General features: G+C 48.1%; 5 protein-coding genes across 5 annotated transcripts; 4 read left to right on the forward strand and 1 right to left on the reverse strand.

Annotated features, from left to right (window-relative positions):
- Positions 1–26: 26 nt before the first annotated feature.
- Positions 27–2,116, forward strand: B0J16DRAFT_336611 (uncharacterized protein). The gene is made up of 3 exons (XM_046127259.1): positions 27–638; positions 687–996; positions 1,047–2,116. The coding sequence occupies exons 1-3, from the start codon at positions 395–397 to the stop codon at positions 1,900–1,902; spliced, it is 1,410 nt and encodes a 469-aa protein (XP_045984124.1). The 5' UTR covers positions 27–394; the 3' UTR covers positions 1,903–2,116.
- Positions 2,117–2,761: 645 nt separating this feature from the next.
- On the forward strand, positions 2,762–3,601 carry B0J16DRAFT_370191 (uncharacterized protein; the record flags this gene model as incomplete). The annotated part of the gene is made up of 1 exon (XM_046130351.1): positions 2,762–3,601. The coding sequence occupies one exon, from the start codon at positions 2,762–2,764 to the stop codon at positions 3,542–3,544; it is 783 nt and encodes a 260-aa protein (XP_045984125.1). The 3' UTR covers positions 3,545–3,601.
- Position 3,602: 1 nt separating this feature from the next.
- On the forward strand, positions 3,603–5,220 carry B0J16DRAFT_89093 (uncharacterized protein). The gene has a single exon (XM_046134638.1). The coding sequence runs from the start codon at positions 3,976–3,978 to the stop codon at positions 4,795–4,797; it is 822 nt and encodes a 273-aa protein (XP_045984126.1). The 5' UTR covers positions 3,603–3,975; the 3' UTR covers positions 4,798–5,220.
- B0J16DRAFT_396435 (plasma-membrane choline transporter-domain-containing protein) lies at positions 4,992–7,094 on the reverse strand (the record flags this gene model as incomplete). The annotated part of the gene is made up of 2 exons (XM_046132272.1): positions 4,992–5,748; positions 5,796–7,094. The coding sequence occupies 2 exons, from the start codon at positions 7,092–7,094 to the stop codon at positions 5,428–5,430; spliced, it is 1,620 nt and encodes a 539-aa protein (XP_045984127.1). The 3' UTR covers positions 4,992–5,427.
- Positions 7,095–10,220: 3,126 nt separating this feature from the next.
- B0J16DRAFT_89099 (amino acid permease/ SLC12A domain-containing protein) lies at positions 10,221–12,075 on the forward strand. Its single transcript, XM_046134639.1, has one exon. It carries the CDS (start codon positions 10,427–10,429, stop codon positions 11,972–11,974), a length of 1,548 nt encoding a protein of 515 aa, XP_045984128.1. The 5' UTR covers positions 10,221–10,426; the 3' UTR covers positions 11,975–12,075.
- The last annotated feature ends 1,835 nt before the right edge of the window (positions 12,076–13,910 follow it).

Here is a 13,910-nt window from a genome sequence, read left to right on the forward strand (position 1 = left end):
TTAGCTAACTAAGTAACTACAAATGATGTTAATAAATATACTGCGTTGCATTTAGCCACAACTTCAAAGTCGGCTCCTACCTAAAGGAGAGATGGATTGCAATCATGGTCTCTCCACTAAGCCTGCCTAATCTTCTCTAAACGCAGGCGCGCTTTGCATTTTTCTTCCAAGTTTCTTACCTAAACTTAGGTAGGCACCTGACCTGTGAAGCTCGAAATGCTCCTTCTTCAAGCTACTCGATCCAATACAAAGGGAAAGAGCAAAAGCGGTGCTACAATGGAACCTCAAATCCATCAACTGTCCCTCTCCCAACTCTACTCTTCCAAATCATCCATCAAAACACTACTCTCATCAGATATCCACAACTCAATTTTGGTCCATTATTGACATCAAGATGACACATCGTACGACTTCCACCATAGGTCAGGCCGAAGCAGCCTCTATTTCACCTCCCAAGCTATCCAACTCATCACCCACCAAGCCCTTCGATGGAATCATCAAGGGGCTCCCCAGCAAGCTATCCAACACTACACCCATCAACTTCCATCCCGAATCCTTACCTCCTTACCCATCATCGAAGCCATCACCAACGTCAGTCCCAGTGTCGCCGTCGAAAACAGCGAAGCTTGAGCAGACCGGTAAGTCCCATAAGCACCTACTCGCGATACATTCTAACACCACCAAAGCCGAGTGTAACAAGCGTGTCAGTTGGGTCCTCAATCTTTTCAGCGAGGGCAAACTTGAAATGGCTCAAACTGCGGCTGAAATGATCCTTGCGAATCAGAAAGGGCTCACCCTATACCATCGAGCTCCCTTATTCGCAATGCTTACCCTATTTCCCGGCGGCGTCAAATACGGAGAGGATGCAGCTCGTATCTACAAATACCTATCCGTGAAACATCCGGAATTCAAGCCGGCTTACCAGAACGCCGAGGAGACGCGGAAACTGGCTCACAAGATCGCAGCGCTGCGGGAGGTCAAAGAGATGAATATGAAGTAAGTTGCTTCGTCAACTGCAGAAGCATATCCGCTAACAGTAGACGCAGGAAACGCGGAACGGCTACAGCGGATGATGTCAGCCACGAACACTTCCAAATACTCTACTACAACTTCTACAAGAACATGCATAAAAAAGGGTACGAGAGGCTCATCGAAGACGCTTTCGAGTCAGAATCCGACTCTTCACTCAAGCCTTCCGTTCCATCGAATGATGCTAGTGATTCGGCGAAATCTGTTAAAAATGCGAAATACACTAGCATCCCTGAACCCCGGATAATTGAACTTTCTGATTACGAAACTACAGTGGACGAATACCTTGAGACAGTGGAAGAGAAATGCACATGCAAGACAATGGAAGAATGCATGTCCAACACTGTGGAAGATCTCAATACTGTGGAAGAAGAAAAGCCCAAGACAGTAGAAGAAGAAGAATTCAGTACATCGGAACAAGACGGATACAAGACAGCGGAAGAATATGGCGAGGGTCGCATTTGGGTTCCCATCAAGCTCAAATCCTCTTCCAGGGGCAGACAGAAGATCTTGAATGACGAGAGTCACGCTTTGGATGCCCCCAGGCATGAATCCCCCTCCAAAGGCAAACAGTTGACGCTATATAACACGGGTCGGGTCCGGAGTCCCAGAAGGCAAGAGTGCCCTTCCAAGGGCAAACAGACGATGAACAAACGAGCTCATTGCTGTTCTAGCGAGTCCATTAAGGATATCGACCAGGGCTCTCAGTCCGATACCGCTACTCATAGAAGCAAAACTTTTCCTGAAAAGCCAAAAGAACAACCAAAACACAAAGCATTGTATCCTGAGTTGAAAGGAGGAAGAAAGCGTCACACGATACGCGTAGGTCACGGGATGGGCCTTGAGTCGCGAAATGACACCAGGTTGGAGTAAGTATTGTGAAGCTGATAATGTCTTACTAAGGCATAGGGTCTACTTGATGGGGACGGTTCATTATTCTTATAAATAGCAGTTAGACCCATGATTCACGGATACTGGACTGTTGGTGTGATTCAATCATCACGGGCTTGTCGAGGTGCAGAGTATACCGACTTAGCTAGTTCACGAGTTTGCTACAATAGTTGATATCGGAGTCCCAATAAGTAACGTTCCTCTCGTCTCTTCATATAATCCAAGTGCGATTTGTCGAATCCCAATGCCGTCGCTGCGCAGAAAACTTCCTCCAGACACGAGCATACCACTCTCGACCGTGGGTATCACTGTTATCAAATTTCGGTGGTCAGATTTCCTGATATCAACCTTGGGTCCTAAACTCAGTACTATCGCGTGCTCACTTCATTCATGTTCATGATGGTCAGTCCGGGTGCTTGAGCTTCAGCGACATCACTGTCATTCGATATCTACTGACTCAAATCCACGTAGAACATGTATTCGTCTGAACACTGACTTGCAAAGCATCCATTGCAGGGTTGTTTTGAAGGCAGCACTTTGTTCGTGGCAAGAGGCTGAAATGGCTCTTTTCGTTCAGTATCGCGGCTGTTCTTGAATTCTTTGATTGGAACCAATACTATCGACTGGGTAGATGGTGTTCAAAAGACTAGTATGTGAGTCAAAGAGAATTGAACAATAAGTCTCTTTGTCATTGAACATGTTCACGAACTACAATAAGCGATACTCGGCACCAAGGACATGCTTGAATCACAGGCTCATGAAGATAAAATGTCTATCTCCCGACTTCCCTTCATCTTGTTTCAATTCTCATCCTCTCCATTCCAATATACTTGTTACCAAAATGGCTCTCCAATCCACGTCCAAGATGTCCATAAACAGCATCCTCAACCCAGAATCCCCTTCCAACCAGCCCAAACTCGCCAATACCTATTGGCCCGTCCTCAGAGACTCTCTCCTTCAAGATCCATCTCTCTACAATAACCTCCATCTCGATTGCGGGATCTGTCTTGATAAGATGGCTATCTTCCCACACGAACACACTTTTCAAAACGACCACGCCCTCAAGACAATTTCCCATGGAGCACGAATCTTGCCCTGTGGTCATATATTCGGCACCAGATGTATTACATCACATTTTTACAACCTCATGGACAACGGCCAGCCTGTTGTCTGTCCCGCATGTCGCACGAACCTACTTCGCCACAAAGGCTGCGAGGACGTGAATTACGGCATGGCCATGCCCACCAGCATCTCCGAAATACGTATGTTTCCAGACACAATTGCCGAAGGAGGCAGATTACCAGATCAATGCAGAGACTGTCAAGTCGCGGATGCCTTATCGGGCATACAATTTCTGGCATCCATTCTTGTCCCTCCAATAGACGATGGTGTTGTCTATGTAAGTGCCGAGACGGCCACGGGGTACTGGTGGGATACGAAACCGGAGGAGTATATTGGGGAGGAATTTGAGGAGGATATTGCGATTCGAGGGCCGTTGCTCAAGATTTGCCAGGTGGTTGAGATGACAATGAAGGCTAATGCTGTGAGGAGTTGGTGTTCTGGGAATTTTACGGGGCTTGAGATTGCTGTTGGGGTTTGTCGAGAGCCGAGGATCGAGGTTTAAGATGGGTAGAGGACAGCAGCCTGCAAGACCGATATGAAAGACAACTTTAGATTTATTGCTACATTGTTTTATAGACTGTTTCATGGTGCTTTAGGGACTGGAGTTTGGTCGAATTTTAGATACCTTTTCGCGCAATTTATTCTCACAATTCTATGATGATATCTTATCGTTTACAAAGCTTTTAGGATCTCTACCGATAGTTGAACGTCATTTTATCATTCTGACTCGGCGATAAATGAGATTTAGTGAGTTGTGGTGAATATTTTGTGAGAGTGTTTGAGTTGACTTGTTCACTGGATGCAGCTCTGCCGCACTTATGCAAGTCGGAACTCCTCCCGAACCAACCCCGAACCCCCGCATACCTCTTATACACGCAATCAACCACTCCTCGTTCATCACCAACATCAAACAAACAACTCACAAAAAGCAAAATGTCACTCCCAATTCTCGACCACTTCGCCATTTTGGTGTCTTACCAAACCCTCCAAACCGTAACTCAAAATCTCTCCAAATCTCTCCTCGTCATCGACGGCGGCGCTCATGCAGACGGCCTCACAGTCAACAAACTAATCCACCTCGCCGACGGAACCTATCTCGAGTTCATCGCCTTCGTAGAAGGCGTAGACCCCGAAAAACGCCGTGCTCACAGATGGGGAAATCTCGAAGAGGGCAAGATTGCTGATTGGGCGCATACGCTTCACAGTGAAGCTGAGTACGCCGCTCTTCAGAAACGGGTCGCTGATGCGGGGAATGGAATCACCTACGGAAATCTCACTTCGCTTCAGAGACATAGACCTGATGGCGTGTTAATGAAGTGTCTCGTTTCAGTGGCGCTTGATCCAAACGGTGAAAGGATTTTCCCCGGCACGATCCCGTTTTGGTGCGTTGACGAGACGGAGAGACATTTGCGATCGCCGTTTAAGGCGGAGGGTGGTGATGGGCTGCATGAGTATACCAAGCATCCATCTCACGCGAAGGGTGTTTCACGAGTCACTGTTCTGCTGCCCGAGAAGGATGTCGCTACGTACAAACCTGTGTACGACGCTATTCACAATCAAAAGGGTGCGGAGGGCGAGTGGCCGTACGACCTTCCTGCTGGTCCTAATGAGGGGAGTAACAAGGTTGTTTTGTCGACGCTTGAGGGTGGGAATGGCAAGGCAGAGATTAAGTTGACTCTTTTGGGAACGAAGGATAGTCCCGAGTCTATTGAGCTTCTTCCGGGGTTGACTGTGGACTTTGAGCGTAAGGCATAGGACTGAGAACCCATAGCGCGTTGATCATAGAGCAATTGCATATTTGCTTATCGAGAATAGCACGATCTGGAACAAAGAGGTATTCCAACGGTCTTGAAGTATCACTCTTTGTTGAGCATTAACAAGACCACGCGGGATTGCATGCAGTAACATGGGCTTACATCATTTCCTGGGCTGTCTCGAGCAGTGTATGAATAGACAGCCACACATTTTGGTGCTGGACGTTCTGAAAAGGCCACTCATGTCCAGCTGACTCGTTATAATGTAGGAAGTTGATTACTTGGTTCGATTGAAAGGTTATACCAGCCGGTCAAGGACCTCAAAAACGTTTCCTCATGCTTCAAAAGAGCGCGAGGTTCTGGGAAGAAGGTTCATCCAGCACAAAGATATGTCATCGTATCGTCTAATCTTCATCAAAGGCAAATTACATAGTATCAATGGGAATGGGGTATTATTACATGTTGTATCATTACCATTACATACTCTCAACGCGACACGCCGCGAGAGAAAGCCATGTTTCTCTACCTCGACAAGAAAAACACAATGTTCCTCCAGTATCCTTCTATGGTATCATTCAATGCTAAGCATATTAATTCAGTGAGTCTTTCCAATCCAAGAAGCCTTCCCAAATTAGTGGTCGCGAATGACCTGTTGGACCTTCGGGTACACTCTACACATCTCTTGATACAGCTCTGGGTGATCGCGCCACATGACCGCGGGGTCCCAACCAGCAGCGACAAAGATGGTTTCGATACCACTAGAGATGGGGGTGGTGAAAATGTTTGCGATTTGGAAGCCGATGAGGAAAGAAAAGGCCAAGACGACGGCGGTGTACTGCCCATTGTTGTTGTAGGCAGGGTCGGTGAAGTAGAGGTAGAGGTAGGCCAGGAGGGCACAGGCGTATGCAATGAAGAGGGCGCCGAAGGAAAGGACGGGTCCGATGAGACAGTCCTGCGCATGTTAGTAGTTGAGCTGAAGATGAATACAGGTGTACTTACATTGATCAAAGCGTCCATACCACGGTCCTTGATCATCTTCCATGTATCCTTGGCAGCCGCGAAGTAGGCCTTTCCGTAGAGAGCAATGTGACAGAAAGCGTAGCGGTTGAGAAACTCGACAGCCCATTCCAAAAGGCCGAGCAGGCAGCTGACACAGCAGAACAGAGCGTAACCAATCATGCTTCCATCTGCGGCCTCCTGGTTGCGAGCAGCATTGCAAATCTGGCGAAGGAACTGGACAATGGCAACCAATAGACTGCCAAGAGCAATGGAGCCGAAGCTGTATGTCAAGGCGCGCTTGGCGGAAGCTCGAGTGGCATCCTTGGGGAAGTTGTGAGGGTTGAAGTACCAAGAGCCGTATACACCAGCGATTGTGGTGTGGATCGTGTTCTTGATCCACTCCGAGAACCAGTACATGGCGAAGGTGATGAAGGCGATGAGACCAATGACCTTGCCCTGGCTACAACCGCCACCGGCGCACGAAGGGTTATCGTTGGCGGGCTGATACTTGATGTAGATTCCGACAAGAGTAATTGAGTACCAAGCGGCAAAGGCCGTGGCGATAATGCCTCCGATCAAACTGGTGAGGTAAACGTGGCCGTAGTTCTTGCTCACGTCGATGGCTGTCTTTAGCATGAGAGCCGAGAAGGGAATTCGTGAGATCCATGTCCAGAAGCAGAATGCCATAAACAAGCCAAAGATGAGGAAGACGATTCCGGCGGACCAATACTTGCGCCAGAGGTAGAAGATAGCGGTGCCAATAGCCCAGCATACGTTGAGGATACCAGTGACCCAGATGAACTGCTTGGGAAAGAGTCGGGCCATCCAAACGTACGCATACGACAGAACGAAAGCGACCGCGAGAACAAACATGAACAGAATAACGGTACTCGTGTTGAGCGAGAAGTCATTGGGGTTGCCGTAGATTCCATTACCGGCATTGCCCTTGTTCGCAGAGTAACCCTGAAGGGCGAGACCAGAGACGACGACAAAGCCAGCAAACACAAGGATCAGGAGGATACCAGCCCAGAGATCATTGTACTTTGGTTTTGCGATCTTGAACTGCTGGTCGAAAGAACCCTTCTCGTTGCCATTGTCATTGTAGCCTTGGGCGGGCATATACCCACCGCCATTCTGGGAAGGGTCTTGTTGGTACGGCTGCTGCTGGTAAGGTTGCTGTTGGTACTGCTGTTGTTGGAAAGCGGCGGGAGGAGGTTGAGGTTGATACTGCTGCTGATAACCGCCGTTATACTGCTGCTGCTGCTGGCCCCCGTTGTAATAGTTATCGGCTTCGCCCATGATGGCGGCGACTCGATGGAGCTATCGATGGGAAATTGGGTGTTTTTTTCTGCGTCGCGATGGGTCTGGAAGATCAGCGCAGGGGTGTCGTGCAATGCAAATGCCGGACCAAATCAATCGCGACCGGCAATCGAAAAGGATGCGAAAAGTGATTAATTGATGGATAGTTGATGGAGTTGATTAAATGTGCATCAAGAAAAGGGGGAGGTTTAAGTCGCAAACATCATGATCATTCGCGACACACAAGAAAAGCAGGCGGGGCCCTCCAAGATTGCGACTGCCTCAAGACCAGAAATCAAAGACATCACAGCAGCTTGGCTCGTTTCGATGAGGTCATTGAGGCGCCAGCTTGATCAACCTAAAGCGACAAGTGTAACGATATCCGGTTTAGCCTGTGCAGACTTGGCCAATAAGAAGCTAGTATCTCGATAGTTACAGGGCCTGAGCAGCTGAAGCGCGCTGCACAAGAATTGCTAAGAGCCGCTAAAGGCTTCGCAAAGTGCCGTCATGCCGAAATTGTTTCAAGGAAAGAACCTTTTATTACTGTTCACGGTGATAAGCTTAAGTTTTGCCTGTATGATAATCCTGAGAGGAGTGGTCTCTTTGATTCATGAAGGAGCACAGTCTTTTAAAACAGAGCTTTGTCCTGTGTGACTTGTAACGAATGCAGCTCGCCTAATATCGAAATCATCACATGTAGATCATTATTACACGCGTCGCGACCGCGATAACTCTGGGCGGTCATTCCAATTCCTTCTATTATCCGTTTGCACCCGGTTGGACTGATTCCAGTATACCAATAATTGATATAGAATCCAACTTGGAAAGATGCGGATGATTCCACATTTTATCATCGGTAGTGCCTGCAGAGAGCTTTTTAAGCTGTGAGATGTGATTTGAGAGGGGAATTAGGTTGATTAGCTCTTGATGATCTAGCTTGGGTCTAGACTGAGCTATCCACAACGCCCAGGGCAAGGTGCAGCAGTGTTTGTACGGGTTATCGATTGTGGCTCTCTTCTTCTTACCTACACACTGGCTAAAGACCACTAATCGACGCAAGTAAAGCGGTACAGGAGCATTATGACTCTTTGCAGTAGGTAAAACCTGCAGTGAAGGAACCGAAATAGGTATTTTTTCCCAATCCAGAAATCTGAACTCATGGCTAGATTCGGGAATACGAGACCGTCATTCTCTGTTTATTCCCAGACTTGATCCAGATCCTCGCTTTGATTGGTTACGTTCATGCTCCTTACTGAAATAGACATGTGTTTCCTTGAACGATCTGTTCGAGTGCATATGCATGCGAAATGGTGGTAAGCTGACAACGCGATCGATGTTGAACATTGGACGCAGAGCAGGAGGTAACATGTCGTTGCGTTAACCACGCACGAGTGGTGTGAGATTGAAGCTCTCATGCCACATACTGCGCCGCACTCAACAACCTCACTTTACTCTCGGCGACACCCAAGCATAGACTTCCATCAAAGGTCCTTTTGAATACTCAAACCAACAGAACATATGTCGCAATGAGGAAGATGTTCAAGCTACCCCGAACATTAAGCCTATCGGCCACGAGCCTGGTCCCTCTTCATGCAAGCCTCTGCGGGAAGATCTTCCGGTCTATCGCGATCCTAGCTCGAAAAGGAGAGGGGGATATCTCCAACGCATTACACAACTCCATCGCCAAAGAGTTTGTCATCTCAACGGTTGGTGAGACAAGTTGGCTGTAGCTCCAGTGGGGAACAAAGTAAGCAATTAAGATTGTCGAACCATGGGGAACGGAGGAAGACCCTTTCGAGGTTGGTTTGTATGGGGACTAATAATATGATATGCAGGTTGGTTCAACATGCCATCTGTTGCTACGACGATCCTATTCGCGCTTGACTTGGGGATGAGTATCGTGAGTAATATCCGTACCATCGCACCGGAACATCTTGAGTCAAGCCGTTGCTTTCTCGGCCCGTAATCGCTAACGCTCGCTCCAGCGAGGGGAAATGATAAATCTCAAGCGGAGAAGAAGAACTTGTACATAATGAAAACTCAAAAGACCCAATCTCGACTCTGGAAGTAAACCAGGTTCTCCTCAAAATGTCCCCAAGGCATGCTTATTTTGATATCTGTACGTAACTGTTTACCAGGGATTCCTGTCGTTTTCATCCCCGGTCTTCAGATCCATTTTATTCCCAGGTTCTCTATCATTTCTCGTGGTCGGTGCACTCCGATAATGGAGGATACATGACTGCATTCAAAGAGTCACAGATGTTCGGAGAATCGAGGTTGTCGTCGGCAAAAAGCGCGACTGCGCGCAAAAAGAGCCGCGATGCTTGGCAAACATCCCCTACTAGTTTATTGTCACCCTTGCACTGTAATATCGAAATGACCCGACAGTAGTACTGTAACTGTAAACTTGATCAACGGCTGGTGCGAAATATATCCCAAATCAGGCCATAGGTCAGCATTAGAAGGCTGCATAGAACAAATCGAAGATGCAGCGGCGTGCAGAATCAAGCCACTACTGCAAAAATTCTGCTTTGATCCTTTCATCTAATTGGTCGTGTTAATTCTCGCAGCGGACAAGCCGTGGCAAGGATTTCCTCTTCAGTGGCGCGTTGGAGAAGAAAAAAGGGACCCCTGACGTCTGGAACTGAATTTTTCTGGCGCTGTCAAGTGAACAGACAGGGGTCATTACTTAGTGTGGCGGCCGGGAACCTAAATCGGCAACGAGCCGGAAACTACAGCAGCTAAAATCTCGCGATATTTCGCTGTTGGAAGGGATTGAAAGGGGATTATCGCATCTCAATTGAGCTGTGTAGTGTGATTTGTACTCAAAAGAGGAAGTTGAAGAAATATGTTTATGCAGATGATCGAGGTAGAAGTGATCATCATCTGCAGACAAGAAGAAAAAAAACTGCATTTCCATCGCTCATCACCGGGAGGCGAAAAATAGTACCAGTAAATCCATAGACAGAAGTAATTAGAGCCACTCACACTAGAGACGTATCTTGAAATCTCTCAGGTCTGAGTCTGGCCTGTTCCGATATCGAAATTTTTCGTAATGGGCCCATTCAATCTATTCCCGATCCCTTCCCTTGCCCGTATCCATAAGCCATCCCCGTTGACATTTCAATTTTTTTACATAACAAGCCCACTTGGCCTCGGTGTTTCTCTCTCGCTTGGTTTCTCGCAACACATCACATCATTCATCTCTCATTTTTCTCTCTTCTCTCCCCTCATCTAATCTTTCTCATCTCTTGTGTTTCACATCATCAGCCTCACATCCGCGTATACATAAAATATACTCTTTGGAGAGTACAAACTACACTAGCGCCAAAATGTTTGACTCTTCATCGGCGGACGAAAAGTCCCCTCGTGTGAGCAATGAGAAGAAGAACAACAAGAACGACAAGGAGGATGTCGAGACTGGCGAGGCTGGCCTTGACAGGGCCATGACCTCTCGTCACTTGCAGTTCATCGCCATTGGCGGTACCATTGGAACTGGTCTCTTCCTTGGTGTCGGACCAGCTCTCGTCAAGGCTGGTCCTGTCTCTCTGCTCGTCGCCTTTGCCTTTATGGGCTCAGTTGTTTACTCGGTCATGGTCAGTCTGGGAGAGATGGCCGCCTACATCCCCATCGCCGGTTCATTCACTTCCTACGCTGCTCGTTTCGTCGATCCTACCTTGGGTTTCGCCATGGGATGGCTGTACTGGTTCAGTTGGTCAATTACCTTTGCTCTCGAGCTCGTCGCAGCCGGAATCATCATTCAGTACTGGGATTCCAGCCTCAGCATCGCCATCTGGATTAGCGTTTTCTGGGCTCTCTTCACTGGTCTCAACTTTGTCCCTGTGCGTATCTTTGGCGAGATTGAGATGTGGTTCTCCATGATCAAGGTCGTTACCATCATCGGCTTCATCATCTTCTCCATCTGCATCAACGCTGGTGTCGGTGACGAGGGCTACATTGGCTTCAAGTACTGGAACGACCCCGGTGTTGCCAACGCCTACATGGTCGAGGGCGCCACTGGCAAGTTCGTCGGTTTCTGGGCTGTTCTTGTTACCGCTGGTTTCTCTTTCCAGGGAACTGAGCTCGTCGGTGTCGGAGCCGGTGAGACTGCCAACCCCCGCAAGGCCATCCCCCAGGCTATCCGCTGGACTTTCTGGGGAATTTTCAGCCTTTTCATGGCCACCGTCTTCTTTGTTGGTATCAACGTGCCCTCAAACGACGAGCGCCTCGACAGTGGTGCTCAGGATGCTTCTGCCTCTCCTCTCGTCCTCGTTGCCACCCGCGCTGGTGTCAAAGTCCTCCCTGACATCATCAACGCCGTTCTCCTCTCCGCCATCCTCACAGCTGCCAACTCCAACGTCTACTCCAGTAGCCGAATCATGGTTGCTCTCGCTGAGGATGGTCTTGCTCCCGCTTTCATGAAGCGCACCAACAAGTACGGCACTCCTTACTTCGCTGTCATGTCTTGCTCCGTCATGGGTCTGATTGCCTACATCAACCTCTCCTCCAACGGAGTTCAGGTTTTCAACTGGCTTCTCAACGTCAGTTCCACCTCGTGCTTCATCACCTGGGTCCTGATCAACGTCTGCCACGTCCGCTTCCAGAAGATCATGGCCGCGCAGGGCATCCCTCGTGATGAGCTTCCCTACAAGGCGCCTCTTCAACCCTACCTGTCGTACTACGGCGCCTTCTTCGTAGCCCTCATCACCATCACCTGTGGTTTCACCGTCTTCATCGAGTGGAGCACAGCCGATTTCTTCTCCAACTACATCAGCTTGATGCTTTTCGCCGCGCTCTATGTTGGCCACAAGCTCATCTGCCGAACAAAGATTGTGCCCTTGCTTGAGGTCGATCTGAGCAAGGGACGAGAGCAGATGTAAGACGATGAATCGGTTCGGGAGTTTTGGGTTGTTTTTTTATGAAAGTGTAGCAAAAAGTTCTTGTATCTTTTTTTGGCGTATAGCAGTGTAATAGTTGTATAATGAGACGTATGATGATACCCTGAAAACTTGTCTTTTCTGCTCACACGTGAAGTCGAATATTCGTCAACGTAAAGTCGTATTGTTCGGATCGTCGCCAGGATGAAGGAAAATAAACATCCTAACAGTAGTAGAAACGAAGAACAAAACGAAGCCCAGGGGAAGGGGGCAGGTCATTTAATATGGGAGAGCGTCAGCTCACCGCAACATACGATGAATTTATTTTACGTCAAGCGGCGGACGGGCCGTGGGATGGTACCACGATTTAGGGAGTTCTCCCGCATAAAGCATCAAATTATTTGGTAATTTTTTGTTAGCAGCATGTCAAGACATGGCAAAGGGCGTTGTGTTTTGACATGATGGGACCCAGCGAGAAATGACAAGACATGACAAAGGGCGTCTTTTGTGTGGGTCTTTTTGCCCTTTATCTTATCTTTTGACAATACATTGTTAAGAATGACACGAGGAGCGGAGCCGGATTAACATGATCTTCTATGGTTATAATTAGTCTTAATAGTTCAGTTGTGTATATATTCCGTTGCGGAAAATTGGTGTTTCTTTACCAGGGACTACCTGTTGTTGAATTGAGCCGCCGTTGCGCATCAGCGTGTAGATCGCCCGGAATACAACCCCGTACAGTACTAAAGTCAAGTTACCCGGCTGCCTTGCCAGTACCGAATTGCCGTGTAATTGGGATATTAATGATGGTTTCGTCTTAAATACAGACATGCACATAGAGTGATCTCATTAGCTCTGTAGTCAGAACTGATCCTGCCATTGACTTTGTGACTTTGTGGCTTGCTGAATGGATGTGACTACCGATCGAACCGTTGCGCAACTCTTCACCCAGCTTCAAGGAACAGCAAAAAGGAAGATGATTCAGAAGATCACCGAAAACATGCGGAAACATGCCCTATGACATATTCTTGCTCGGTGAAGCAATGAGGTTTCGCGCAACAGGCCAGTGATAATGGCTGAAAATCTTTGCTCGAGGTTTAAAAGACGCCATTGGTCTTTAGAGGCTCTTCGAAAATGTGGCTGACGTCGTTCTCCAAGCGGTAAGCTTCTTTGGATGGAAAATGGAACACCATCAATGCCAGGGCAGACATGCAGCACACCCACGTTCAAATACAACCCTCCTCAATTCCTTTTCTACTAGTAAGAATCATCAACAGTTACAGTACTAACCTCAATAATGACATCCGCGTCATCTTTACTCGACTCCCCGCCCCGCGACATGGGATCTTCCTTCATCAAATCCACAGTCCCCCCCTCCCCTCCAGAGCCAAGAATGCCTCGCCCCGAAACAAGCTCACCATCAGACCCTCTAATTCGCCAGCCCTCCAAGAAACAGACTCCCCGAGCGTCATGCACGAGAATCAATAGGGCAATGCGCGACGGTGGCGGCGATGGTCCGGTCGGGTCGTCGGCGCCAATCAGAGCAAAGCCCACGGGGAGAATCGCGATGCTCCGGGCTCAAAAGTCTTGTGATTTGTGGTTAAAAAGGAAATGATGAGTTGGCAAAGTTGGTAGTTTACGAGATGGAACTTTTGTGAACTCCGGTGGCAAGAAATGAGAGAAAAGACCATCTTGAGGTGATGGCTTCTAGTAACGGGGAGAACAGTTGACAACGTTCTGCCCTGCGAGATCCGAAAGAATGTGACCGTTCCACATGTTCTCGCGTGAGAAGTAACCAAAATAGTCCCCAAACTTAATTAATCCCGCAATTGATATGTAGGTGACTGGAGTGTGAAGGGACAATTGCAGTTTGGATGGCTGGGATTAGCACATTGTGCATATCGTTGCTCTATAGAGCCGTTCTGCCTGCTCTGAATTT

Source organism: Fusarium flagelliforme (genome assembly GCF_020744385.1).
Source record: "Fusarium flagelliforme strain FIESC 12 MPI-CAGE-AA-0113 chromosome Unknown B0J16scaffold_3, whole genome shotgun sequence".
Classification (NCBI taxonomy): Eukaryota; Fungi; Ascomycota; class Sordariomycetes; order Hypocreales; family Nectriaceae; genus Fusarium; species Fusarium flagelliforme.